General features: G+C 37.5%; 1 protein-coding gene across 6 annotated transcripts in view; it reads left to right on the top strand.

Annotated features, from left to right (window-relative positions):
- LYST (lysosomal trafficking regulator) overlaps positions 1-26,069 on the top strand; it is a 202,393-nt gene that overhangs the window by 50,639 nt on the left and 125,685 nt on the right. For all 6 annotated transcript variants that reach the window (XM_059899076.1, XM_059899079.1, XM_059899078.1 and 3 more), the window contains exons 4-10: positions 10,678-10,768; positions 12,482-14,561; positions 16,319-17,342; positions 19,135-19,296; positions 20,776-20,932; positions 23,078-23,304; positions 23,810-23,876. In XM_059899076.1, the coding sequence (XP_059755059.1) occupies positions 10,678-10,768; positions 12,482-14,561; positions 16,319-17,342; positions 19,135-19,296; positions 20,776-20,932; positions 23,078-23,304; positions 23,810-23,876 (3,808 nt within the window). The remainder of the gene's footprint in view (positions 1-10,677; positions 10,769-12,481; positions 14,562-16,318; positions 17,343-19,134; positions 19,297-20,775; positions 20,933-23,077; positions 23,305-23,809; positions 23,877-26,069) is intronic.

Genomic DNA, 26,069 nt, shown 5'->3' with positions numbered 1-26,069 from the left:
TTTTGCTTCTGGTTAGTATTTTGTTGTATGGATATACCATAATTTCTTTAACTATTCACCTGTTGTTTGACCTTTTGGGTTGTTTACATTTGGCTATTTTGAATAAAACTGCTGTGAATATTCTTATAGATGTCTTTGTGTGCATATATTTTCATCTCCTGGGTAAATATCTAGGCATATGATTTCTGGGCCAAAGAGTAGGTATTTAACTTTATAAGAAATTGCCAAACTGTTTTTCCAAGTGGTTGTACCACTTTTGATTCTCACCAGCAGTGTATGAGAATTCCAGTTGTTTTACATCCTCTCTAATATTTGACACTGCCAATCTTTTTAGTATTAGCCATTCTAAGTGAATATGAAGTAGTATCTCACTGCAGTTTTAATTTGCATTTCTCTGACAACTAATGATGTTGAGCATTTTTTATGTGCTTATTGGCCATCTGTATATCTTCTTTTGTGAATGTCTTTTGTGAATGTTCAAGTTTTGTGCCCATTTTTAAAGTCAGGTTATTCGTTTATTATCCAGTTGCTGTAATTCTTTATGTATTCTGGATAAAAATCTTTGTTAAATTGCAAATACTTTCTTTGTGGCTTGCCTTTTCATTTCTTTCTGCATGCAGGATCTTAGTTCCCTGACTAGGAATGGAACCCATGCCCCCTGCAGTGGAAGCACGGTCTTAACCACTGGACCGCCAGGGAAGTCCCACCTTTTCATTTCTTAACAATGTCTTTCGAAAAGCAAAATTTTTTTCCTGTGTGAATAGTGCTTTTTGTATCTTGTCTAAGATATCTTGGTCTTGCAAGTCCAAAGCTGCAAAGATATTCTCTGATGTTTTTTCCCCCTAGGGGCTTTTTTGTTATTATTTTTACTTTTAGGTCTGTGATCCATTTTGAATTAATATTTGTGTATGGTGTGAGGTAGGAGTTACGGTTCATTTCTGCCCCTCTCTCCTGTATAGTTACCCAGTTGTTCCAGCAACATTTCTTCTTAAAAGTCTGTTCTTTCCCCCACTGAAAAACCTTGCCACCTTGGTTAAAAATCCATTGACCATATATTTATGGTTTATTTCTAGACTCTCTATTCTACTCCTTACCTGTCATCTATTCTTTCACTAATACCATACTGTCTTGATTACTATAGCCTTTATAGTAAGTCTAGAAATTACATGGTGTAAGTTCTCCAATTTGTACTTCTTTTTCAAGAATGTTTGAAGAACATTCTAGATCCTTTGCATTTCCATATACATTTTAGAATCAACATTATTTCTACAGAGTGCCTGCTGTGATTTCACTTGTGATGTCATTGAATCCAGAAATCAATTTGGAGAGAATTGACATCTTACGTCTTAACAATCCTGAGTTTCTCAATCCATGAGCATGGTATAAATCTCTGTTTGAGTCTTCTCAAATTTCTCTGCAGTATTTTGCAGTTTTTAGTGTAGCGGTCTTATATTTTGGGGGGTAAATTTATTCTAAATAGTTTATTCTCTTTTATGACATTATAAATGGCATTTAAAATTTTTATTTTTCTGTATACTGCTCATAGAAATACAGTTGATTTTTGTACGTTGACCTTGTGTCCTATGCTTTTGCTAAATTTATTTATCCATCTTAAAGTTTTTCTGTGGTTTCCTTAGGATTTTCTGTGTAAACAATCATGTCATCTGTAAATAATGATAATTTCACTTCTTTTCAAATTTTTATTCCTTTTATTTCATTTTCTTGCCTTTTGCACTGGCTTCTCGTACAAAGGTGGATGGAAGTGATGGTAGTGGACATCCTGCCTTGTGTCGACCTTAGGGAAAAATGTTCAGTATCTCACCATTAAATCTGATGTCAGCTCTAGATTTTTCCTAGATGCTTTTTATCACAATGAGGAAGTTCTCTTTTACTTCCAGTTTGTTGAGAGTTCCTATCCTGAATGGATGTTGGATTTTGTCAAGTGCCTTTTCTGTGTCTATTCAGACTCTCATATTATCTTCCTATTAATGTAGGTGAATTACATTGATGGTTTCTAAATGTTGAAGCAACTTTGCATTCCTGGGAATAACCCCATTTGGTCATAATTTATTATATACAGACATGTTAATCTACTTATTCTTAGGGAAAAAATGCTCTGCTTAAATAGAAAAAACATAACCTTTTTAATGGTTAAAGATAGAGTGGACCTATACTGAGACCTTTACAAGTTTTAAACTTGTAAATTTGAAAACTACCCAGCCTAAAAAGTAACAATTATCCTTGATTTTTTAATCTTGGTACCAATATCAACCAGATGGGTGGCTTTAGTGACTTAATTGCTCCAGATCTCAGTATCCTCATCAATAACATAAATACATCTAGTTGGATGACTTAAAAGATCTCTTCCAACATAAAAATGATTTGTTTCCATGTAATATTTGATAATAATGGTTTCTAATTTCTTCTGTACCCTAATTATGAACGTATATATAGCTCAATTCTAATGTAATCGGTAGAAAATTGCATGATTTATTACCAATACAATATACCAAAAAAGAGCTAATGTACACAACCATGTGTTATAAATATACTTTAAAAATTTCCAGTATGTATAATTTCCATACCTATTCACATTCTATGGATGTTCTATAAAGTTGTTACTTATTTTGCTGAGTAAAATATGAAGTTTTACTGAAAGAGGCTGTACATTTGTGGACAAAATGTAATTTAAAAAATAGCTATTTTATGTGTAAGAGAGTACTTTATTCTTCTTACATTTCTGTAGCATTGTCACTTTAATATATAGTACTATATAAACGGCCTGTCATAATAATACATAAAATAAGTATAATTGGAAAATATCAGACTTTTAAAACTGTGGCTACACAGTTCATTCACTGGTTTACTCAGCAGACCATTAAGTACCTACTATGTGCTCGCACCTGTGCTAGATGCAGAAATACAAGAGCAGAGACTGTCTTTACTGGGAGCTCATAGCTTTTGAAGGGATGGACAGATATATATTTTTTTAATGGTGACAAATCAGTGTGAAAGTATTTGGGGAATGTAAAGGAGAGAGTCCTCAGGAAATGCTTCTTAGAGAAATTGACATGTCTAAATAGGGATTGGCAGTGTAAAGGGGGAGGGGGCATTAGACCAAGGGAACTGCAAATGCAAACACACTGAGGGTTGGAGAAAGATCAGCTAGTAGGGTAAGAGCAAAGGCTGCATGTGGGGGGTTGGCTAGTCGGGAGACTGGCAGGCATAGACCATGTGATGGCAAGCCTTGTCTACCGTAGTAAGGAGTCTTAATTTTATTCTCACAATATTGGGGAGGTTTTTAAGTAAGAGAATAGGCAATGAAAAGTATTCTTCAGATTGGACGAGTCAGTCATTGATAATATTATTAGCAAGAATTGCTTCTCTTGGAGAATAATGCAAACTTTTAAATTTAGTAAAGGTAATAATAATAAAATAAACTTTAACTTACTACGTCTAGTTCTACAGATTCTACATCCAGTTCTACAGTTCTACAGATTTACACACATGCCAGGATTTATCTATGTATGGTTGGTCTGGCAGGGATGAGGGGGAGTGTAGGGGATGCTGGCATTCCTACTTGTTGGAGGAGTGGGAGTATGAGTGCAGTGGAAGTGTTAGCCACTGGACAGCAGTAGATAATCCACTGCATTATCTCCCTTTGCACCCAAGCTACTAGATAGGAGCAATGGGTACATCAGTTGATTGCTGTGTAACAAACCACATTCCAAAAACTTAGTGGCATAAAACAATGACTTATTTGCTCATGATTCTGGAGCAGTTCAGACAGGCTCAGCTGGGATCACAGGCTCTGCTCCTGTGGTGTCGGCGGGGCTTACATCCGAATGTGCAGTTGGTTGGCAGAAGACTGAGGGCTGTCGGATGGGGCCGTTGGCCAGGCTGCCTCAGTTCTCACCCACGCAGCCTCTCATCTTTCAGGAGGCTAGTCTGAGCTTCTTTCCATGGGTGGAAGCATTCTAAGAGATTGAGGGGGAAGCTGCAGGAAGTACATAATCTCACTTCTGCCGCATTCTGTTGGTCAAAGCAAGTCACAAGGCCGGCACAGGTTTAAGAGATGGGAACATAGAGTCCAGCACTTGATGGGAGGAAATGACTTGTGGCCATGTTTTATCTACCATAGTCTCCCCTCCGGCCACGATTATTAGCGTCCCTCCCACACCCCCTCCCTACCAGAACTCTCAAAGTAATGCTCCACAGTGGCATCAGGCCCGAAGTCCATGAGCTCACGATGTGCGTCACTTCCGGATGCACTCGGGGCTTCCAGGTGCAGTACTTTGGTTGCAGCTCTTCTTGATTGAGAGGCTTGTGAATAAAAAGACAAGTTATCTGCCCCCCGCACACCCTGCACACAATGATGAGATAGGAACAAGTTAACCACGCTACATACTTGTATTCAACAAGCAGGTGACAGGAGGCACATGGCAGCCATTAATCCACTGAAATGCAGCCAGGCGTGCGTTATCACACATCTTGCTCTGGAAGCAGGAAATATGTTTCTATTCCTTAGGAGTGGTTCCCTAGTCTCTGGTTCTCCAGGACTCTTGGCTCCACCCTCTGAGATGTCCTCTCTTTTCCAGAATAGATAGCCCATAATTTCAGCTTTCTCATCCTGCCTCCTGCCTGTAAAAAAGTGGGCGCCCAGAAGTCTCATCATTTTAATCTCTCTGCCCCTTTTAGTCCAAGCTGTTAGTATTTTTTAGTAATACAACTTCTTGAAAAATATTGTGAGTTTCTTCTGAACCTTAGTGGAGTTCACTCCATGCCCCCAAAGCCACATCTATAATTGTTTTTGATACAGACCTCTCTCTACCTTGGGCATGTAAGGCTTGTGTGGAACAACGCCCTCAGGATTCTTAGTAGTACTTTTGTCTAGCTAACAGGGTCTGCTAGGTACCACCTTAAGTCTTCCTGGAGTCTTAACTAAGAGTATTGCAGCCATTTAACAACCATTTTTGATGGGAGAGGAGGAGGAGAGGGAACGGCAGCTGGTTGGGTGAGCTATGGCCTACAGGCCAAATCCTGCTGTCAGTGATCTGTTTGTGAGCAGCACACAAGCTAAGAAGAGTTTTGGCATTTTTAAAGCATTGTTAAAAGAAACAAGAATATGCAACACAGACCATATATGACTCACAAAGCCTAAAATATTTACATTCTGGCCCTTTACAAAGTGAGTTTGCAACTCCTGGTCCAATGCAAGAAAAACTATTAGCATGATGTTTGACATCATTAGGAGAAACAGTACATACAATTAACCTGAGACATCAGAATAACATTTGACAGAATTCATCTATTCTTGACAAAAACTCTAAAAATAAATTCATAGAGGGTTTCATATACAAAGGGTAGAAAAACCAAAAAAAATTTAAAAATTTATTTTATTGAAGTATAGTTGATTTACAATGTTGTGTTAACTTCTGCTGTACAGCAAAGTGATTCAGTTATACATATATACATTCCTTTTCATATTCTTTTCCATTATGATTTATCATATGATATTGAATATAGTTCCCTGGGCTATACAGTAGGACCTTGTTGTTCATCCATTCTATGTATAATCGTTTGCATCTGCTAACCCCGAACTCCCAATCTATCCCTTCCCCACCCCCTCTCCCCCTTGGCAACCACAAGGCTGTTCTCTATGTCTGTGACTCTGTTTCTGTTTCATAGATAAGTTCATTTATGTCCTATTTTAGATTCCACATATAAGTGATATCCTGTGGTATTTGTCTTTCCCTTTCTGACTTACTTCACTTAGTATGATCATCTCTAGGTCCATCCATCTTGCTGCAAATGACATTTCATTCTTTTTGGCTTAGTACTATTCCATTGTATATATATGTACGACATCTTCTTTATCCATTCATCTGTCCATAGGCATTTAGGTTGTTTCCATGTCTTGACTATTGTGAATAGTGCTGCTGTGAACATAGGGGTGCGTGTATCTTTTTGAATTATAGTTTTATCTGGATATATGCCCAGGAATAGGATTGCTGGATTACATGGCACATCTATTTTTAGTTTCTTGACGAACCTCCATACTGTTCTCCATAGCGGCTGCACCAATTTACATTCCCACCAACAGTGCAGGAGGGTTCCCTTTTCTCCACACCCTCTCCAGCATTTGTTGTTTGTGGATTTTCTGATGATGGCCATTCTGACTGGTGTGAGGTGGTACCTCATTGTAGTTTTGATTTGCATTTCTCTAATAATTAGTGATGATGAGCATCTTTCATGTGCCTGTGGGCCATCTGTATGTCTTCTTTGGAGAAATGTCTGTTTAGGTCTTCTGCCCATTTTTCGATTGGGTTGTTTTTTTGTTGTGGAGTTGTATGAGCTGTTTGTATAGAAAAACCAAAATTATTTTTAATAAGAAGCTTTGTAATAGAACCAATATAAGAATAACTTTTTATTACTATTCTGTTTGACATCACGTTTTAAAAACATTCGATAGTAAAGTGGAGTATGAAAGTAATGACAGCTAAATGTGAGAAAGATGGAGAAATAAAAATTTTTTAAGTGATGTGTACAGAAAAATCCGAAAGATCATCCCGAAAACTGTTCAGCAAAGTTGTGGAATATAAGTCAAATATATTGTTTCCTTTAGCTAAAGCTATATAGCTAGGAAATTTTAAAAAGATTCTGTTTACAGTACTATTGAAGAAATGTTCACATATGTATGTATAGATACACATATTTTAGAAATAATTATAAAATTCTGATAGAAGAAATAAAGGACTTAAATAAATAGCACTTGGGACTTCCCTGGCGGTCCAGTGGTTAAGCCTCTGTGCTTCCTCTGCAGAGGGTGCAGGTTCAGTTCCTGGTTGGGGAACTAAGATCCTGCATGCTGTGCAGCACGGCCAAAATGAATGAATGAATGAATGAATGAATGAATGAATAAATAACATATTTCTGCTATGTCAGGAACATTAAATTTAATTACCATGTCAAAATTAAAAGTAATACCATTAATACCAATTAAAATAACTTCATTCCACGTTCCTTAGCATGTCATCCTGAGGTCCTTGGTCTGGTGCCCACCTGCCTTTGTAGCTTCCTAAACATCACCTCTGGTTTGGGATCTCAACCTTTCCCCCCAATAAACTTGCCCTTTCTCTCCCATCCTGCCACCACTACTTCTGGATGGTTAGGATACATAGTTAATATAAAATCCAGTCAAAACAATAGAATTGTGAAAGGGATGGTGCCTGGCACCTGGTAGGTACTTACAATATGCTTCTTACTACCTGGATGAGAGTGATTTCACTGTTTATTATTGGTACGGGGAATTTAAAAATGTATGACACAGTCATTTTCCCTGCACGGGGGAAACATAAAAGTGTAAGTATTAAATGAGGAGTAGTATGATTTCTGTAGATTGGACAGTCTAGGAATAGCCAAGGAATGGATCTGTTTGTGTCACGTATTGCCTAATTTGGCATATTGAGCCCTGAGCTAAGTGGGAAGGAGCGAGAGAAGTTCCAGGCCGCGTGTTGCAGAGGCCAGGGGCAGGGATGCCAGCTCACACAGCAGTGGTGATTTGCCAGTGTACTGTGGGGAAACGAGGGCTGAATTATAAGGACAGCGTGTCTATAGCACTTCTTCACACACCCTTGAGGTTTCACCAAGCTCTGTTAGAAAGTTATTAGTTCATCTGCTAAAGATAAAGACTCAGCTTAGGAGGACTCTGCAGGAATGACCTGCCCAAAATTGGTTTACATTTTCTTTTAAAGACTATGTATCTTTTGCTGGCATCTTAAAAAATGTTGAGATACATACAGAGTACAAGCTATACGTGTGAATGTTATATAGACATCTTTAGTCTTATTAATTCTGAAGTAAAGCACATAAAAATGGGGCCCTTTGATATAATTTTTACTTCACATCCAGAATTCAAAGTCATTCATGCAGGTAATGTTTATGGATATCTGACTACGTACTAGGCATTGAGTGGCAGAAAAGGGAGGTGATTGCTAAGGACTAGAGCCTGAGCCCTGGAGTTCATGCTCTGAGAGAGGCCTGGGAAGTATGTTTGGAAAAGTTTCCCATCGTATTTAGAGATAAATCCAAACTCCTTCACATGACGCCCAAGGCCACATTGGATCTGGCACTGTCCACCTCGCTGACCTTCCAGGCTTATCTCCTAGCGCCCTCCCCCATGCTATGCTTCAGCCACACTGGACTGCCTGCTCTTCTTTGAAAAAGTCAAATCCATTCCCAGCCCTTTATATACTTCCTATGAGCCCTTTGCTTCCCTGTCTTTGCATGGATTCTTCCTTCTCATCAGTTAAGTAGCTGCTCAAGTGGCCCATCCTGACCAGCCAGTTTAAATGTTCCCCTTTCCATCACTCTGTCATCCCTCTCCTGTTTAATTTTCTCCATCGCACAGCATTCTGTCTGAAATTCTCTTATCTGTGCCCATTATTTTCTGTCTCCCCTGCTAGAGTGTCAGCTTTGTAAGGATGTGAGTATCGTCTTCCTTGTTCACCACTACATCCAAAGCGTCTGGCACATAGTAGGGGCTCAATAAGTATTTGTTGAATGAATGAAAGAGGAAAACAGGCATTCAGACATTAACCGTTCAGCAAGTTGGTTGCTGTACTAAATTAGAGGCGTGAAACCCAACTTGACTTAGGGGGGATTAGAGAAGTCTCCCCACAGAGGAATTAAGACCTGAGGAATGAGTTGGCATTTGGCAGATGGGAGGATGGTGAGAGAATTGCAAGAGCAGTGTATGTGAGGAAGACGTTTGCAAAGACCAGTGGTGTTCAGGAAACCCTTAATAGCTGGACATGTGGGGAGGGGTCAGATGTGGTGATGGGAGCTACAACCGGACAAGTCAGTAGGAATCGTGTCATGAAAGGTCTTCCAAGCCTGAGAAGGAGTTTAAATTTTACTTTTGCAGAATTTTGAGGCTTTTCATAACCAGGACACTAGAAAGTGATAGTCTGAATCTATGTCTCTGCTTTCTCATTCCCTTCGACTCTTCAGCCTATTGTAATCTGACCTGCACCCTCATCACTCCATTAAAACTGTGTTTGTTAAGGTCACCAGTGACCCTCTACTTGCTAAATACTTTCCTGCCATCATCTTACACAATTAAAGAACAACAACTCTTGACCTGGTTGACCTTTCTTCCCTGAACTGCTCTCTTCCCTTGATATTTCTTGTTCTGCTTCTCTTTGGGGGAAGCTACTTCTCAGTCTCCTTCGCAGGCTGCTCTTCAGGTCCACCGTCCACAGTTCTTTCAATGTTGTTCTCCAGAGCTCCATTCTGGGTAGAATTCTCTTGTCCTCCTGCATACTCTCCCTAGGAAATCTCACCCATGTCCTTAACCTCTGCCCTGATGACTCCCCAGTCTTTTTATTTACTTCACATCTTTTTCTTAAGCTCCAATTCTGTATATCCAGCTGTTTACTAAAAAGCTCTCTCCATTTGGATATCTTACAGACATCTCAAACTCAGTATGTCTAAAAAGTGAATCCATTATCTTTACCCCAACCTGACACCACTGCTAAATTTCCTGCCTTGGTGACTATTATCAGTTGCCTAGTGGCCTAAACCAGAAACCTTCAAGTTCTTTTTGATCTTTTTTTTTTTTTTCTCCCAGTGTCATACCTGACAGGTATGCAAGTCATACCTGACAGGTATGCAGTCATATACTGCAAGTCATTTCAGTTCTCCCTCACAGTTTCTCAAATATGTCTCCTCCTCTTCAATTTTACTATCCGAGGCTTCAGATCATTATTATCTCTCATCTGTATTGTTTCCCTGCCTCTGACACTGATCAATCCCTTCCCCTCCCTGCCAATTCCATCCTCTATATAGTGGCAAATCTGATTGTATCACCCTGACCCCCTCCCCACTGATTGATGTGAGGAATTTAAACTTGATTTGTCATTAATTCCTTGACCACCCATGTCCCAACGTTTCCAGGTCTAGCACTTCCACACCTCTAACTGATAATGATTGCTCCTTTTTCTTAACTCCTAAACTGAATGCCTGTACCACACCTGGGTATGTACACATACTACATGCCTTCTGTTCTTTAACTGTTTTGTGTATATGTATTCTATGGACCAAATGAGGGGACCTTCTGCAGGGCTTGGACCATATCCTCCAGAAAGGGTAAGACATTAAATGCTGTGGACCTAGTGTGCAGTCTATAAATATTTATTGGATGACCTTCACTAATACGTCTTTCTCTCTTTAGGTATATTATTTTATTAATAATGTCAGATTCTCTTTTTAAAATTGTGTTCTCTGAGTTTTAAACTTAACTGCATGAAGACTTTGTTTTCTAGTAACTTATGTTATTGGTTTGCTAATTAATAGGGTTTAACTTTTCATTTGCACCTAGCAAATTTTTTTTTTTGTAGGTAAGGAATTCTTACAATGTGCATGGTGGTAATAACAGCTATTTTTGGAAAAATCAGCAAGAATGTGCTAAATACCGTCAAATACTCTTACATTCTTCTGTCATTGGCAGGGTTTATAAGTTGCAAAGTATCGCAGCTTTAATTGGATTTAAAATAGGTTAACTTGATTCTTCCTTCTCAAGAAAAAGGATTTTTTGGTTCAATTTAAGACAGAATATTAGGAATTAATGTGTTTCATGACCTTGGAACATGAAGGATTCTTTTATTTCTAATACAGGCATTGACATGTAGAGAAGAACTCCTTACCCTTCTTCTGTCACTCCTTCCACTGGTATGGAAGATACCTGTTCAACTAGAAAAGGCAACAGGTATGTTTCTTTTCTTTATCATATCACCTGTGTTATCACAATTCCACTGGGGAAAAAAGTTCCATTGAAAAGTTACTTCTGCTGTAACGGTTGATACGGCTCAAAATCAGAATGGTATATATTAGTATGATACTTAATATGAAAAATTCTTTAGGCAAATACATTTTTATTTCTTCTAATAATACAGAAACCATGGTCCTTCTTAGGGGATTCCTTGAATGTAATGATGATTAGAAAATAGATGAAGAAGCAGAACACTTAGCAAACGGAGTAAATCTGGATATGTAGCCTAACATTTGAGAAATGGAGAGGGAAAAGTTTGAAGAAAGAAATTAAAGATTCTTTGCTTATTTTAAAGGCTGCTTTCCATTACCAGTACTCTGTCAATGACTTTTGTAGTTTAGTTTTTCTACTGTTGCTTTTAAAGGATAAATTTGAAGTAATATTTTGTTTCAGGACTTGGTAGAATTATTACACTTAAGGTCACTACATACTTTTAATTTCTGATTCAGAAAAAATAAAAATATGTGTATACATATCATATTAAGTATATGAAACTTAGTTTAAATGTTTCAGTGGAGGGATTAACAGTTTTCCCCCTTGACCACTTCTGGAATATGCGAATTGTGAGATGCTTAAGGATATCTCAGGTTGAAAAAAAAAAAGAAAAATCTCCTGAATTGTATTTTAATGCCATATATGCATTTTTAATGTGTTTCTGATATGGGGCTCTCTTTTAGGGAGTTACCTAAGTTCTTGTAATATTGTTATCCTACTTATTTGTTGATTCACTGATTCTGCTCTTGTTTTCTTCTTAATTTATAGAATTCACAAATTGTTAATCACTTAAGAAATCTAATTTGTGTCCTTTTGGGGAAGTTGTCTTCATTGCCTGCATCTTTTGCATACATGGAATTTGTCAGACTCCTTTTAATCTCCCTTAATTAAAGCACAAGTCTTTTATTTACAGAGTTTTAAATTTATTCATTCTGAATTATAACTATATCTTTCGTATAGATCTTATTACGTGTTGTTGCAAAGGGAAAGACCAATTTCATTATCTTTTTAATTAGTATGGAAAATTTATTCATTTCCCTAAGAGATAGGTATTGAGTGGTGACCACACGGCAGCCCTAGGTTCTAGGCACTGAGGATGAAACAGGAATGAATGCCTGTACCTGTGCCTAGTTCAGTGCGTAGCACATGCCGTAGATATTGTGAATGAATAACTCTTTTAACCTCAGTCTTGGAGAACATTTGGTATCTACTGTATGATTTAAAAATAATTTTAGAAAATCTTAAAGTTTCTAAGTTATATCAGGGCTATAAACTAAATACTGTTTTGAGAATATAATATACCCGTGTCTTAATTAATGGCATTATCGGAGGAGATTTGTAAAGTGGTAGGAATAGTAGCGCTAAATACCAGCACTACTTTCCTAACACTGTTCTCCATGTTGTTTTCAGAATCAATTTGTATCCTTTGAACCAGTGCCACCTGGTACTTAACATGAGCGGGATAAGGAAGTGAAGTGATAAGGGGAGGAAGGGGAGTAGAGACATAACAAAAGGCTAAAGGAAATCAGCCCCATAATAAAAATATACTGAGGATAAACTCCTAAAGTGAATGATAAGTAAGAGGGTAATCACCTATGCAAACTGAGTTTTAAAACATATTAAGGTATTCTAAATTTTCTTTCTTCATATTGTTAGATTTTAATCTACCGTTCTCAGCTGATATAATCCTGACCAAAGAAAAGAACTCAAGTTCTCAAAGATCTACTCAGGAAAAATTATATTTAGAAGGAAGCGCCCCAGCCGGTCAGGTTTCTGCAGAAGTAAATGTTTTTCGACAAAGCAGACGGCAGCGTAAAACTACCCATCGCTATTCTGTAAGAGATGCAAGAAAGACACAGCTCTCCACCTCAGATTCAGAAGTCAATTCAGATGACAAAAGTATAGTAATGACTAAGCATAGAAGGTCCCATCTGCTGAAGCATTTTGTAACACAGTCTCCTAAAGAAGACCACCTTACAGCTAAGCTTGACCACTTATCAACCAAAGAACAGACCCTTCCTGATACCATGGCTTTGGAAAATTCCAGAGAGAAGATTCCAAGACAGGAGTCAAACACTGACATTTTAAGTGAGCCAGCGGCCTTGTCTATCATCAGTCACATGCACAATTCTCCATTTGACTTATGTCACGTATTGTTATCTTTATTAGAGAAAGTTTGTAAGTTTGACATTACCTTGAATCATAATTCTGCTCTAGCCGCCAGTGTAGTGCCCACGCTGACTGAGTTCCTAGTGGGTTTTGGGGACTGCTGTAATCTCAGCGACAATTTGGAGAGTCGGATGGTTTCTACAGGTTGGACTGAAGAACCGGTGGCTTTGATTCAACGGATGCTTTTTCGAACAGTGTTGCATCTTATGTCAGTAGATATTAGTATGGCAGAGATGATGCCAGAAAGTCTTAGAAAAAATTTAACGGAATTGCTTAGAGCAGCTTTAAAAATTAGAACTTGCCTAGAAAAGCAGCCCGACCCTTTTGCACCAAGACAAAAGAAAACACTACAAGAGGTTCAGGAAGATTTTGTGTTTTCCAAGTATCGCCATAGAGCTCTTCTTTTACCTGAGCTCCTAGAGGGAGTTTTACAGATCCTGATCTGTTGTCTTCAAAGTGCAGCTTCAAATCCTTTCTTCTTCAGTCAAGCCATGGATCTGGTTCAAGAATTCATTCAGCATCATGGATTTCATTTACTTGAAACAGCAGTTCTTCAAATGGAGTGGCTGGTTGTAAGAGATGGGGTTCCTCCTGAGGCCTCAGAACATTTGAAAGCCCTCATCAATAGTGTGATGAAAATAATGAGCACTGTCAAAAAAGTGAAATCAGAGCAACTTCATCATTCAATGTGTACAAGAAAAAGGCACAGACGGTGTGAATATTCCCACCTCATGCATCACCACAGAGATCTCTCAGGTCTGCTGGTTTCGGCTTTTAAAAACCAAGTTTCCAAAAGCCCGTTTGAAGAGACGGCAGATGGAGACGTGTATTACCCGGAGCGGTGCTGTTGCATTGCAGTGTGTGCTCACCAGTGTTTACGCTTACTGCAGCAGGCTTCCCTGAGCAGCACGTGCGTCCAGATTCTCTCGGGTGTTCAGAACATCGGCATATGCTGTTGTATGGATCCCAAATCTGTGATCATTCCTTTGCTCTATGCTTTTAAATCGCCAGCACTGAAAAACTGTCGGCAGCATATATTAAATATTCTCAACAAACTTATTTTGGATCAGTTAGGAGGAGCCGAGATACCACAAAAAACTAAGAAAGCAGCTTGCAATATTTGTACCGTTGACTCAGATCAGCTAGCCAAATTAGAAGAGACCCTGCAGGGAAACGCATGCGATGCTGAACCTTCCTCAGGTTTATCCAGTCCTTCTTACAGATTTCAGGGGATCCTGCCCAGCAGTGGATCTGAAGACTTGTTGTGGAAATGGGATGCCTTAGAGGCTTATCAGAATTTTGTTTTTGAAGAAGACAGATTATGTAGTGTGCAGATTGCAAGTCACATTTCCAGTTTAATGCAGAAAGGCAATATAGTTGTTCAGTGGAAATTGTATAACTACATATTTAATCCTGTGCTCCAAAGAGGAGTTGAATTAGCACATCATTGTCAACAGCTCGGCATTACTTCAGCTCAGACTCATGTATGTAGCCATCAGAACCAGTGTTTGCCCCAGGAAGTGGTTCAGATTTATTTAAAAACTCTGCCTACCCTGCTTAAATCAAGGTTCGTGTGTGTGTGTGTGTGTGTGTGTGTAGATATTTTTTTCTCATTGTACGCTTTTGAATATCTTTATTATTTATTTTTTCCTAGGATTTAATTTTTAGTTTAACAACTACCAAAAAATTCCCATCCCATGTCAGATTTTTTTTTAAACATTTATGTATTTGTTCATTTGTTTGTTTTTACTGGGGTGGTCATAGAGAAGAGGATAGAGCCATTGATTTTAATTTCTCTGAAAAAAAGTAAAGTTTTAAATGTATTTCTGAGAAAAAAAAGGACACAACACAAATATCCAACAGCACGGGCAAGGTTAAATTAATTATTTTATATTTTCTTGATGTAATATTATTAGCCATTAAAAAATAATGTTTAAAAGGATCATGTTGGGACATGAAAAAATGCTTATAATATTTTATCAATAAAATAAAAAAATAAAAATATCATCCGCTTATTTACAACTAGGTAAAATATGCATATACATAAAATGATAATTATTTATGGAGGTAGTGAAATTAAGGGAATTATTATTTTTTAAATACCATATCTACATTTATTGCCTAAGCAATATATGTGGAAAATACAGATAAACAAAATGAAGAAAATTAAAATTACTTAGAATCCCATCAATGAGTTTTGCAGATTTTTTTTTAATTAATTAATTATTATTATTTTTTTTTTGGCTGTGTTGGGTCTTCGTTTCTGTGCGAGGGCTTTCTGTAGTTGCGGCAAGCGGGGGCCACTCTTCATCGCGGTGCGCGGGCCTCTCACTGTCGTGGCCTCTCCCATTGCGGAGCACAGGCTCCAGACGCGCAGGCTCAGTAGTTGTGGCTCACAGGCTTAGTTGCTCCGCGGCATGTGGGATCTTCCCAGACCAGGGCTTGAACCCGTGTCCCCTGCATTAGCAGGCAGATTCTCAACCACTGCGCCACCAGGGAAGCCCAGTTTTGCAGATTTTGTGATTTTCAACTCTGATACTTAAAAAATAGTTTTATAAATAAAGCTTGCTTCTGATGGGTAGTTTGGCCTTTCAAATTAATGCATGTACCATTTAAAAAAACGTAATAAAATACAACTCATCTGTGATCATTATCTTTACAATCTCTTTTTTAAAAATTCCTGACATTCTGACATTGTTTAAATAGAACTGACTTTGCTTTGAAAGCTTGTAACTCCTTAGCCTATTTCTGGACAGGGATCCAGATCCGTGAGTCTTACCTGAGACAGAGCTGAAAAACTTCACATCTGCAGTTTGGTTCTTTCCCTGTGTGACATACAGATTTAAAACCAACAGAAGTCCTGGGTGAACCATCAGGCAGACAAACAAATGGACACACAAATGCCTCCGGGCTTCCGGAGTGTCCATCTCAAATGTGATGGTGGCTGTGGCACTGAGAATTTATAGAGAAATTTGCCATTTGGAGAAAAATGCGCTTTGTTTAACTTAACTTGAGACGCGTTGCTTCGTTTAACTTGAGATGCGTTGCTTCCTTTAACTTGAGATGCGTTGCTTCCTTTAACTTGAGATACGTTGTAATCTGTTCTTTTCAAATGCTGCTGGAGTGTTTGAAGAAGGATGTAAAAGTAACTAGAAAGCCACTTGAGATCCTAGTCATATCTGAGGACTTCAGCCAGATAACTGATGAGTTGAAATAGGTAGTGTTTAGTATTTGCAGCAATGACATATTTAAATAGTATATGTACCTACTTATAAATGATGTTGCTATATGTAAAAGCTCTTGTATTTTTTTTTTCTCTCACAGGGTAATAAGAGATTTGTTTTTAAGTTGTAATGGAGTGAACCAAATAATTGAATTAAATTACTTAGATGGTATTCGAAATCACTCGCTAAAAGCATTTGAAACTCTGATAATCAGCCTAGGGCAACAACAGAAAGATTCTTCAATTCCAGGTATTGATGGGACAGACCTTGAACAGAAGGAGCTGTCGTCTTTAAATGTCAGTACTTTGTACAACCAGCAAGCTTATTCAGATTCTCAGAGTCTTAGCAAATTTTATGCCCGCCTCAAAGATGCTTATCCAAAGAAACGGAAGTCTGTCACCCAGGATGTTCATATCAACACGATAAACCTCTTCCTCTGTGTGGCGTTCTTGTGCGTAAGTAAAGAAGCAGAATCTGATAGAGAGTCAGCCAATGATTCAGAAGATACTTCCGGCTACGACAGTACAGCGAGCGAGCCTTTGCAACACATGCTGCCATGTTTCTGTCTCGAGAGCCTCGTCCTGCCCTCTCCCAAACACATGCACCAAGCAGCAGACATTTGGTCAATGTGTCATTGGATCTACATGTTGAGTCCAGTTTTCCAGAAACAGTTTTATAGGCTTGGTGGTTTCCGAGTATGCCATAAATTAATATTTATGATAATACAGGAACTATTCAGAAGTCCTGAAGAGGAGCAAGGGAAAAAGGAGGGAGATATAAATGTAGATGAAAACCAAGATTTACACAGACCTTCTCAATCTGAGATCACTGTGAAGGAAGATTTATTGTCTTTGACTGTGAAAAGTGACCCCACACCATCACAACTGGGTAGTCTGAAAAAGAGTGCTGACAGTTTAGGTAAATTGGAGTCACAGCCTATTTCTTCCATGAACGTGGAACAAATTCCAGCCACGGAAGCTGCTCCTGAGGAAGCAAAAGTATTTACGAATCGAGAAAGCGAGACCTCACTTCAGGGCATACGACTTTTGGAAGCCCTTTTGGCTATTTGTCTTCATGGCACCAGAGCTAGTCAGCAAAAGATGGAATTGGAGTTACCTAATCAGGTAGTAACTTGTCCTTCATCTAGCTATTGTGTTTTACATATACATATATACATATATATACATATACATATATATATATATATATATATATATAAAAGTTCTAATGTAATACTATTGTCATTTTGTTTTTCCAAAGATTCTAAGTTTTGAGATGCTCCTGCATGCTTAGCACAGTACCAGGTACCGTGGCGGACACAGAGGAGTACATGACCCTGTTCTTGCCCTCAAGAAGCTTATGTTTTAGTTTGGAATTCAGAACCCACATGTGACAAATTTACCAACTCTGAAAGGCATTAGTTACTCACTGAATGTCAGATGAGTAATAATGAGTATTGTATTTCAAAGTTCAGACTCTTCAGTCTTGGTGTGATTCTGTTTGGTGCCCTGCCCAGATCCCCTACCAAGCTGATCCCCCCGTCCACCGTCTGCTGCAGATGTTGGCTGCTGAGGACTCACATCTGCACCCATCTCCCAAGGAGTGCCCTTGGCCGACTGGGGAAGGGTGCTCAGAGCCCATGGTTGATGGCAATGGCTCTGTTGGAGGGGGGCAGTTTCTGCGGTGCAGCTCGGGCCACAGAGCTTCCCATGGAATTAGGCTGGGGCTACACATTTATTCTGGAACCACACCTTTGCCTGGCTTCTTCCCCCGACATATTCTGCCTCCCTCACACCTTTACAAATTTCTGCTGAGAGCATGTCTCAGAGAAAAAGGAGTCCTCAGTTTCGGACCTTGCTTCTAAGGACACTTCGAATATGGCAGATCCCTTCTCTCCTTACTGACTCACCCCTAACCGTTCTGTCAGCCAGCAGGCTCTCCCGACTGCAGTCCCAGCCTCCATAATGCCTCCTGTCTAAAACATCTTGATGCCTCCACGTTGCTCACAATTAAAATAGACACTCCTTAGTATAGCACGCAGAGCCCATCACAGTCTTGCTTTCACTTCCTTGTTTAGCCTGATTTCCTGCCATCCTTCACCGTGCTGCAATCAGCCATACTGAGCTGACAGCTTCTCGAGATGCCATTCTTTGTCATCACTTCTGTACTTTTGTACCTGTTCTTCTGCCTGGCGTATTCTCTCTCTCTGCTTCTATGCCTGCTGTCTCCAACTTGTTCTTCATTGTTCATCTCATACAGTCCTTCCTCTGGACACTTTGACAGGTCTCTCAGGCACATCCTCTCTTTTCTGTACTCAGAGAAGTTTATTTATAGCTCTTGTATGGTCACCATCATATCTTGTTTGTATGTATCTGTGTCTCACATTGGACGGAGATAATTCCTTAGGGAAGAAGTCAGTTTCCTATCCATCCTTATGGCCTCATCCCCTAGTAGAAGAACGTAGGCAAGCAGTGAGAGTTCCCCTCAAGCACAGATGGGAAGGAGTAAAGAAGGGAGGAAGAGAAAAGGATTAGAACATAAGTGCTTCTTAGAGTCTTAAGGAATCTCCAAGAAGAAGGAATTTGTAAAATCTAGAGATGGTTAATCAAACCCCTGAAGTTTTAACTAAACATTTTTTGCACGATACAATTAATTTATGGTACATTGAAATTCAAAACCAAATAAGATGAGTAAAGCATTTGATAAATTAAAATGTTGTTATTAATTGTAACAGTAGGATGTTTGTATAAGTGCTAGGTATTTATAGTCATTTTAATTTCATATCAACTGCAAATAAATGGACTAGCATTTGCTTAAGTAACTATTAACTTATCATTTGCTTTGTCACTGTTTTATTTTTTCTTAAAGCATGTTAATATTCTCAGTCTCTTTTTTTTTTTTTTTTTTTTACCTTAGAACTTGTCTGTGGAAAATATACTGCTTGAAATGAGGAGCCATCTTTCCAAGTCAAAGGTGATTGAAACAGAATTAGCAAAGCCTTTATTTGATGCGCTGCTTCGAGTTGCACTGGGGAATCATTCAGCAGATTTTGAACACGATGATGCTGTGACTGAGAAGGTATGAATAACTGAGTTGTGTTGTTTGGGTGTGACTGGCAGAGGCAGAAGCCTCTGTGTGGGATGGGAGTAAGGCACCAATGAATGTGGTTAGGACATGTGGGCCAGGATTTGGTCATGTGAGTTCGATGGGCCGTGTCGCCGTCACGTGGGGTGGATTGTATTTAGTCAGTCCCGTATCATAAAAAACGGGAGAGCAGGATGACATGCTTCTCTTCATCTAATCTGGAGATTTTCTGAGAATTACTTCTAGTTAGGTGGAAAGGTATCATTTGGTAAGTCTTACATATAAACTGATAGTTTATTAAATAACAATTCAGGGATGGGTCTTATTTGATCCTATATTGGTGCAGCTAATATTTCCAGAACTCTCTTCTCACTTTAATTTTAAATCACTCAGCATGAAAAATGACTAGTACTTGCATAGAAAATAGCAGTCATAGTTTTTTAGTTGTTCTGTTAACATTGTTTTCTAAAAGAACTATTTTAATTTCTTTTCCTGAAACTCGGATACATATTTAGTTAATTTCCCTCTCCTTTCATGTTTCTTTACCGTTAGTTAATTGTCACCGCTCCTTTATCCGTATGTAACTTCTTTTTAAATTTCTTGGTCTGGACATACATTGGCATTTTATAATCTTCTGCCATAATATTTTATGTTACTGTTTGTCATAACTTAAAAACTTACTGAAATAACTACTAATGCCTTCATCATATTACTGAATCAGTTGGTTAACTGGAAAATGTTAAAATACCTACCTAAAATGTCAAAATACCTAGGTAGGTTAAAATACCTACCTACTTATTAAAAAAAAAGTTTACTCTACCTTTTATTACTGTTGCAATGATAAAATACTCTGAGCTTCTTCAAGTGTGTTTTCTAAAATGAAGATATTAGTAACATTTTTATAAGAGAAGGAAAATTTCATGCCACAAGATATTGCACAGGGAGTTAATGCTGGAACTCTTGATTTCTGAGATGCTTGTATATAGACAACTGCATTCTGAAATCTTAAAATTAATTTCCTTGAAAATTTTTCATCTCTTCTCTGGGTATCTAATTTATGAAACACTTTATTTATAAAAATCCTATGAAAAAATCTTTTCCATGAACAAATATGTAAAACTAATACATATTTATTCACATGAAGTTGTAGGAAGTACAACTTAATTCTACCTCATTGTGGTTTTTAGTCATTTCTTATCATATAACTAGAATGAAATTTCTGAGACTTATTTTTCAGTAAAACTGAAATGACCTATAGCTTAATCTTTTAGGACAGCTATTTTTTGAGGTGTTAATCAAGAAAATTATTCTGCATGAATTTCATAATGTGTAATGGTTAATATCGATGCCTAAGATTTTTTTTCTTAAAATACTGAAGCTGTCCTTAAAATGACTTTTGAGTAGTAAATACCTTATTTATAAAAAAGGAACAAACATTACAGCTTTTACCTTTTAATTACACTGATCTTGTAGAGTCATCAGTCTGAAGAAGAATTGTCATCCCAACCTAGTGATTTTTCAGAAGAAGCTGAGGATCCTCAGTGTTGCAGTATTAAACTTTTGGTTGAAGAAGAAGGTTATGAAGCAGATACTGAGAGCAATCCTGAGGACAGTGAAACCTGGGATGATGGTAAAATATCACTGAAGTACTTGTGATTGGATTTGAAGTCAGATTATTAATTAGCAAATGGTTCATAATAATATCACTTTAGAATTTTGTATTGCCTTACATTTAAAAAGTGCATTGTTCAACCATTCATTTCATTTGATCTTGACAACAAATTCTGGCATTCTTGTAAGCAGTTTAAAACAATGAGATATATTTTGTTATCACAAGCATTGATCGAGTGCCTAAGAATACAGGGTAGAGGAAGTCCCTGCTTTCATATATATTCTAGTGGAAAAGACAAACAATAAGTATCAGAAATAAGCAGTATGAAGAAATAAAACAGGGTGATGTGATAGTGATTGGGTGGTCGGAGAAGGCCTCTCTGAAGATATGTTTACGTTGAGGCCTAAATACAAAAGATCTATCCAGCGAACATTGACAGGAAGAGCATTGCAGGCAGTTTGTTATAAAGAGTAAATAATATAGGGAATGCAGACATCTCTTTGTGGCCTCCAAGGATGCTGCAGCATAGATTTCTTCTTAGTTCACCACAGCCCAACTTGTTTAGGATGGAACGACATGGCATATGATCCTTTGTTTCCAGGCCTAAAACTTGGGTAAAGTGGAAAATATGGATTGGCCAGAGCCAAGAGATTTCTGGGAAGGCTCCATCTTTTAATCTGCTGATCTTGTGACTGTGCCAGTACTGTTAGTCTTCACTAAGTTTGCAGTAGTTTATCTTCCTCAAAGTCTATTTTCTCTTTCCCACTGAGTGAATGGGAATAATCACTGATGTCCTACTGAAAGGGCTTGATGGGCCCATAGCAGGTATTTTTTGTTTCTTTGTTTTTTGTTTTTTTACCATAAAGAGAGTGAAAAGAACAAAGGAACAGCCACGAATTGAAAGCCACACACATATATGTTCATGTAGCTTACTTGATTCATTAAACAAACTACTTTAATATGTTTTTTCCAGTTTTATTGAGAAATAATTGACATACATCACTGTATAAGTTTAAGGTGGTTGGATTGACATATACTGTGAAATGATGACCACAATAGGTTTAGTTAGCATTCATCATCTCATATAGATACAATAAAAAGAAAAGAAATAAACATTTCTCCTTGTGATGAGGACTCTTAGAATCTACTCTCTTAACTTTCCTGTATATCATACAGCAATGGTGACTATAGTCATCATGTTGTACATTATATCCCTAGTACTTATTTATCTTATAACTGGAAGTTTGTACCTTTTAACCACCTTCTTCCACTTCTCCCTCCCCCCCACCTCCTGAGCAGGTGCTTTGGAAAAAATATTGGTTTAATAGTGTTAGTTTTTTTTGTTTGTTTGTTTTTTTGGCCGCACTATGCGGCATGCGCGATCTTAGTTCCCTGACCAGGGATCTAACCTGCGCTCCATGCAGTGGAAGCACGAAGTCTTAACCGCTGGACTGCCAGGGAAGTCCCAACAGTGTTAGTTTTATCAGAGTACAGACATGATTTTATAATGATAGATTTCCTCCTTTTTGTAAGTTTGCTAAATAGATCTTAATTTAAAGAATTTTGGTCTAGGTAGAAATTTATCCATTTCTTACCTATATGAACTTTTTAAAAGAGTACAGCAGTTTCTTTAAAGAGCATAACAGTTAAAATTTCCAAAATGTAATATTCATTGAAATTACTTGAAATTGAAATTCATTGAAAGTCTTGTCTGTTTCTCACTTATGAAGAAGACAAAGTATAAAATTCATCCAACCAATAGCCAGACCTACTGTTTTCAGAGAGATATGGGCAAACAAATGAACTACCCTGTGATTTAGGTATTTTGGCGTCAGAAAGTTTGGGATAGTATTTTTTTCCAGTTGTGTCAAAGGAGTGTGTTAAATCTGTGTCACAGGTCTGTAAAAATTACAGTTGATAATATTCGTGGTTCTAGTGAAGATCAAAATTACTCTTAAGGCTACTCATTTATCTTCAAAATATCCATATGACTTGATTTTTCAGGATTCGTATTGTAATCAAAAGTCAAGCAGTAGGAAAAGGTTTTGTGAGCATCTTATAAATAGCACTTTTGTCACTAGATCTCCTAAATGATGAACGAGATTTGAAATATTTTTTCAATGTTTAGGGAATAAAAATAATCTTTTCTTTTCCCCCTGTTAGGGGTAGACTTAAAGCCTGAAGTAGAAAGTTTCAGTGCATCAAGCAGTCCAAATGACTTACTTGAAAACCTCACTCAAGGGGAAATAATTTATCCTGAGATTTGTATGCTGGAATTAAATTTGCTTTCTACTGGTAAAGCCAAACTTGATGTGCTTGCCCATGTATTTGAGAGTTTTTTGAAAATCATCAGACAGAAAGAAAAGAATATTTTTCTACTCATGCAACAGGTAAAAGATGTATTTAGTTAAATGTGATCAATATTTACCACACGCATGCCCCAATTACTCACCTCTTAGTTTATATATAACCCAACTTGTCTGAAAATTGAGATGATTACTTACCTGTTATAATACCTTAATGTATGTTTTTAGTACAAGTGATATTCTAAAAATCTTCTATTTCCATAGTTCTCCAAAGTAGCATAAAAATTAATGTTGTCATTGGCTAACTAATAAGAATCCTAGTATGCTTCTGAGAATGGATAATATTTGAAAAATTGCATTTAATTTTAATATATAGTCATTGTTTTGAAAACTCAGAAAACAAAACAGCATGAAAAACAAAATGAAAATTATGTATAATCCTACACATAGCATTCTCTCCACTTATTTTAAAATACCTAGAAATGTGTATACAGTAGACTATCAAGTAGTTTATTATGATATTACAGTTGCTTCATGCTTTCATGAGGTAAGAAATTTAATTTCTTATGTTTTGTTTTTTAATCTTCAGGGAACTGTGAAAAATCTTTTAGGAGGGTTCTTGAGTATTTTAACACAGACTGATTCTGATTTTCAAGGTGCGTTGAAACTGTTTTAAACCATAGCTTTGAAATAATTTTGTTGCCATATGAAATGAAGAGTTGACAATAATGGCTTCCATTGGCATAGGGCTGTGTGGTTTCAAAAGTAGCTTTATATGCATCATCTCTTTTGTTTCTCAGAACCATCCAATGCGGTAGACATAGTGTAAGTATCTTGAGTTTATAGAGAGGAAAATCTAGATTCCAAGGGATCGAATTACTTGTTCAGGGTCGTATACATGGAAGTGGCATTGCAAGGGCTGTAACCCAGTCTAAACACTGTGTTGCTGCTTTACCAGGTATCGCTTGAGTGCCCGCTCTCTACTCTGTACTTTCACAGACATTTGAGAAATTCATAATGAATACGTAATATGATTATATTTTATACACTAGATAGAAACCTAGATTTTAGTTGGAGAAACCTAAATTGTAATTGGAGAATTAAGGCTGACATACACAAAATGTTAATTTGGGTTTGTTGCGTATTTTCTCACGATCAAATTCAAGTTATGCGTTTTGGGCATGCATACCTCACAAGTGATGCTATGCCTTTTCACAGTGCGTCATATCTAGGGGTTCATGATATCTGTATCTTATTACTGGTGATGTTGACTTTGATCACTTGGTTAAGGTGGTGTTTTGCCAGGTGTTTCCATTGTTAAGTTAGTATTTTCTCTTTATAATTAGGAAGTTTCTTATGGGGAGATAACTTAAGGCTATGTAAATATCCTTTTTTCATCATACTTTAACCCACTCGCTTTAGCATCCATTGATGATTCTTGACTGAAACAGTTAATATGGTGGTTTGCCAAATAGTAATTTTCTGTTTCCCTCATTCCATCTTCATTTGTTAATTGGGATTACACTGTAAGGAAAAGCCTTCCCTTCTTCCCCATCTACTTAGTGTATGGGTATATTTTTATTTATTGTGCTGGGCACTTAGTGGACTTTTTTGATCTGAAGACTTATTTCCAGCTCAGCTCTGAGAAATTCTATTCCATTATCTTTTCATAACAGCTTTACTGAGATATAATTCATATACATGAGATATATTTGTGATATAATTGAGATATATTAATATACTATACCATTCACCCGTTTGAAGTGTACAATTTAGTGTTTTTTAGTAGGTTCAGAGCTGTCCATGTTAAAACATTTTCATAGCCCCAAGAGAAACCCCATACCCTGTAGCAGTCACTCCCTCTTTCCCCTTCACCCTCCCCCACGCACGTGCCCCAGCCCCTGGCAATCACTAATCTATTTCCTGTCTTATAGATTTACCTATTCTAGATATTTCATGTAAATGGAATATGTGGTTCTTTGTGACTGGCTTCTTTCGCTTAGCATAATATTTTCATCCATGTTGTAGCATACATCAGTACTTCAGGTTTTTAAAACTCATTTTTTAATTTTATTTTGATTTAATGTAGATTGCTTTTTAATTTTTTTATTAATAAGCTTTATTTTTTACAACAGCTTTACCTTTATAGAGAGATTGAGCAGATAGCACAGAGAGTACCCAGATTAACCTTAGTATATTTGCTATAATTAATGAACCTATATTGTTACATTATTATTAACTTATGTCCATAGTTTATTCAAATTGCCTTAGTGTGTACCTAATGTTCTTCTGTTTAAAGATCTTAGCCAGGATTCACATTGCATTTAGTTGTCATACCTCCTTAGGTTCCCTCTTGGCTGTGACAATTTCTTAGACTTTCCCTGTTTAATGACCTTGAGAGTTTTGAGGAGGACTGATCATACTGTAGAATGTCCCCTTGCTGAATTTGTCTGATGTTTTCCTCACTGTGGTTTCTCACTGTGGTTTTGATTTGCATTTCCGTAATGATTAGTGACATTGATCATCTTTTCATGTACTTGTTAGCCATTTGTATATCTTCTTTGGAGACATGTCTATTCAAATCCTTCACCCTTTTTCAAAATCAGGGTGTTTCTCTTTTTGTCGTTGAGTATTAAGAGTTCTCTATGTACTCTGTATACTCTTCAGTTCCTATTTTCCCCCTTGGTTAGGCAACTCGGCCAGTCTGCAGACTTTTACAGTTATACCTGGTAGCCCTGATGCTAACATCCCACCATGCATCTCAGCTTTTTCTTGGCAGAAGCCATTCAGTTTCTTTTGAGAAGAGTTTACAGGTTTGGGGCATAAAGGTGATAGGTGACTTATCTTTG

The sequence above is a fragment of the Balaenoptera ricei genome, chromosome 16 (assembly GCF_028023285.1).
Source record: "Balaenoptera ricei isolate mBalRic1 chromosome 16, mBalRic1.hap2, whole genome shotgun sequence".
Lineage (NCBI taxonomy): Eukaryota > Metazoa > Chordata > Mammalia > Artiodactyla > Balaenopteridae > Balaenoptera > Balaenoptera ricei.
The sequence above is the reverse complement of the archived record's forward strand: the minus strand, read 5'-3'. Positions and strand labels throughout refer to the sequence as shown.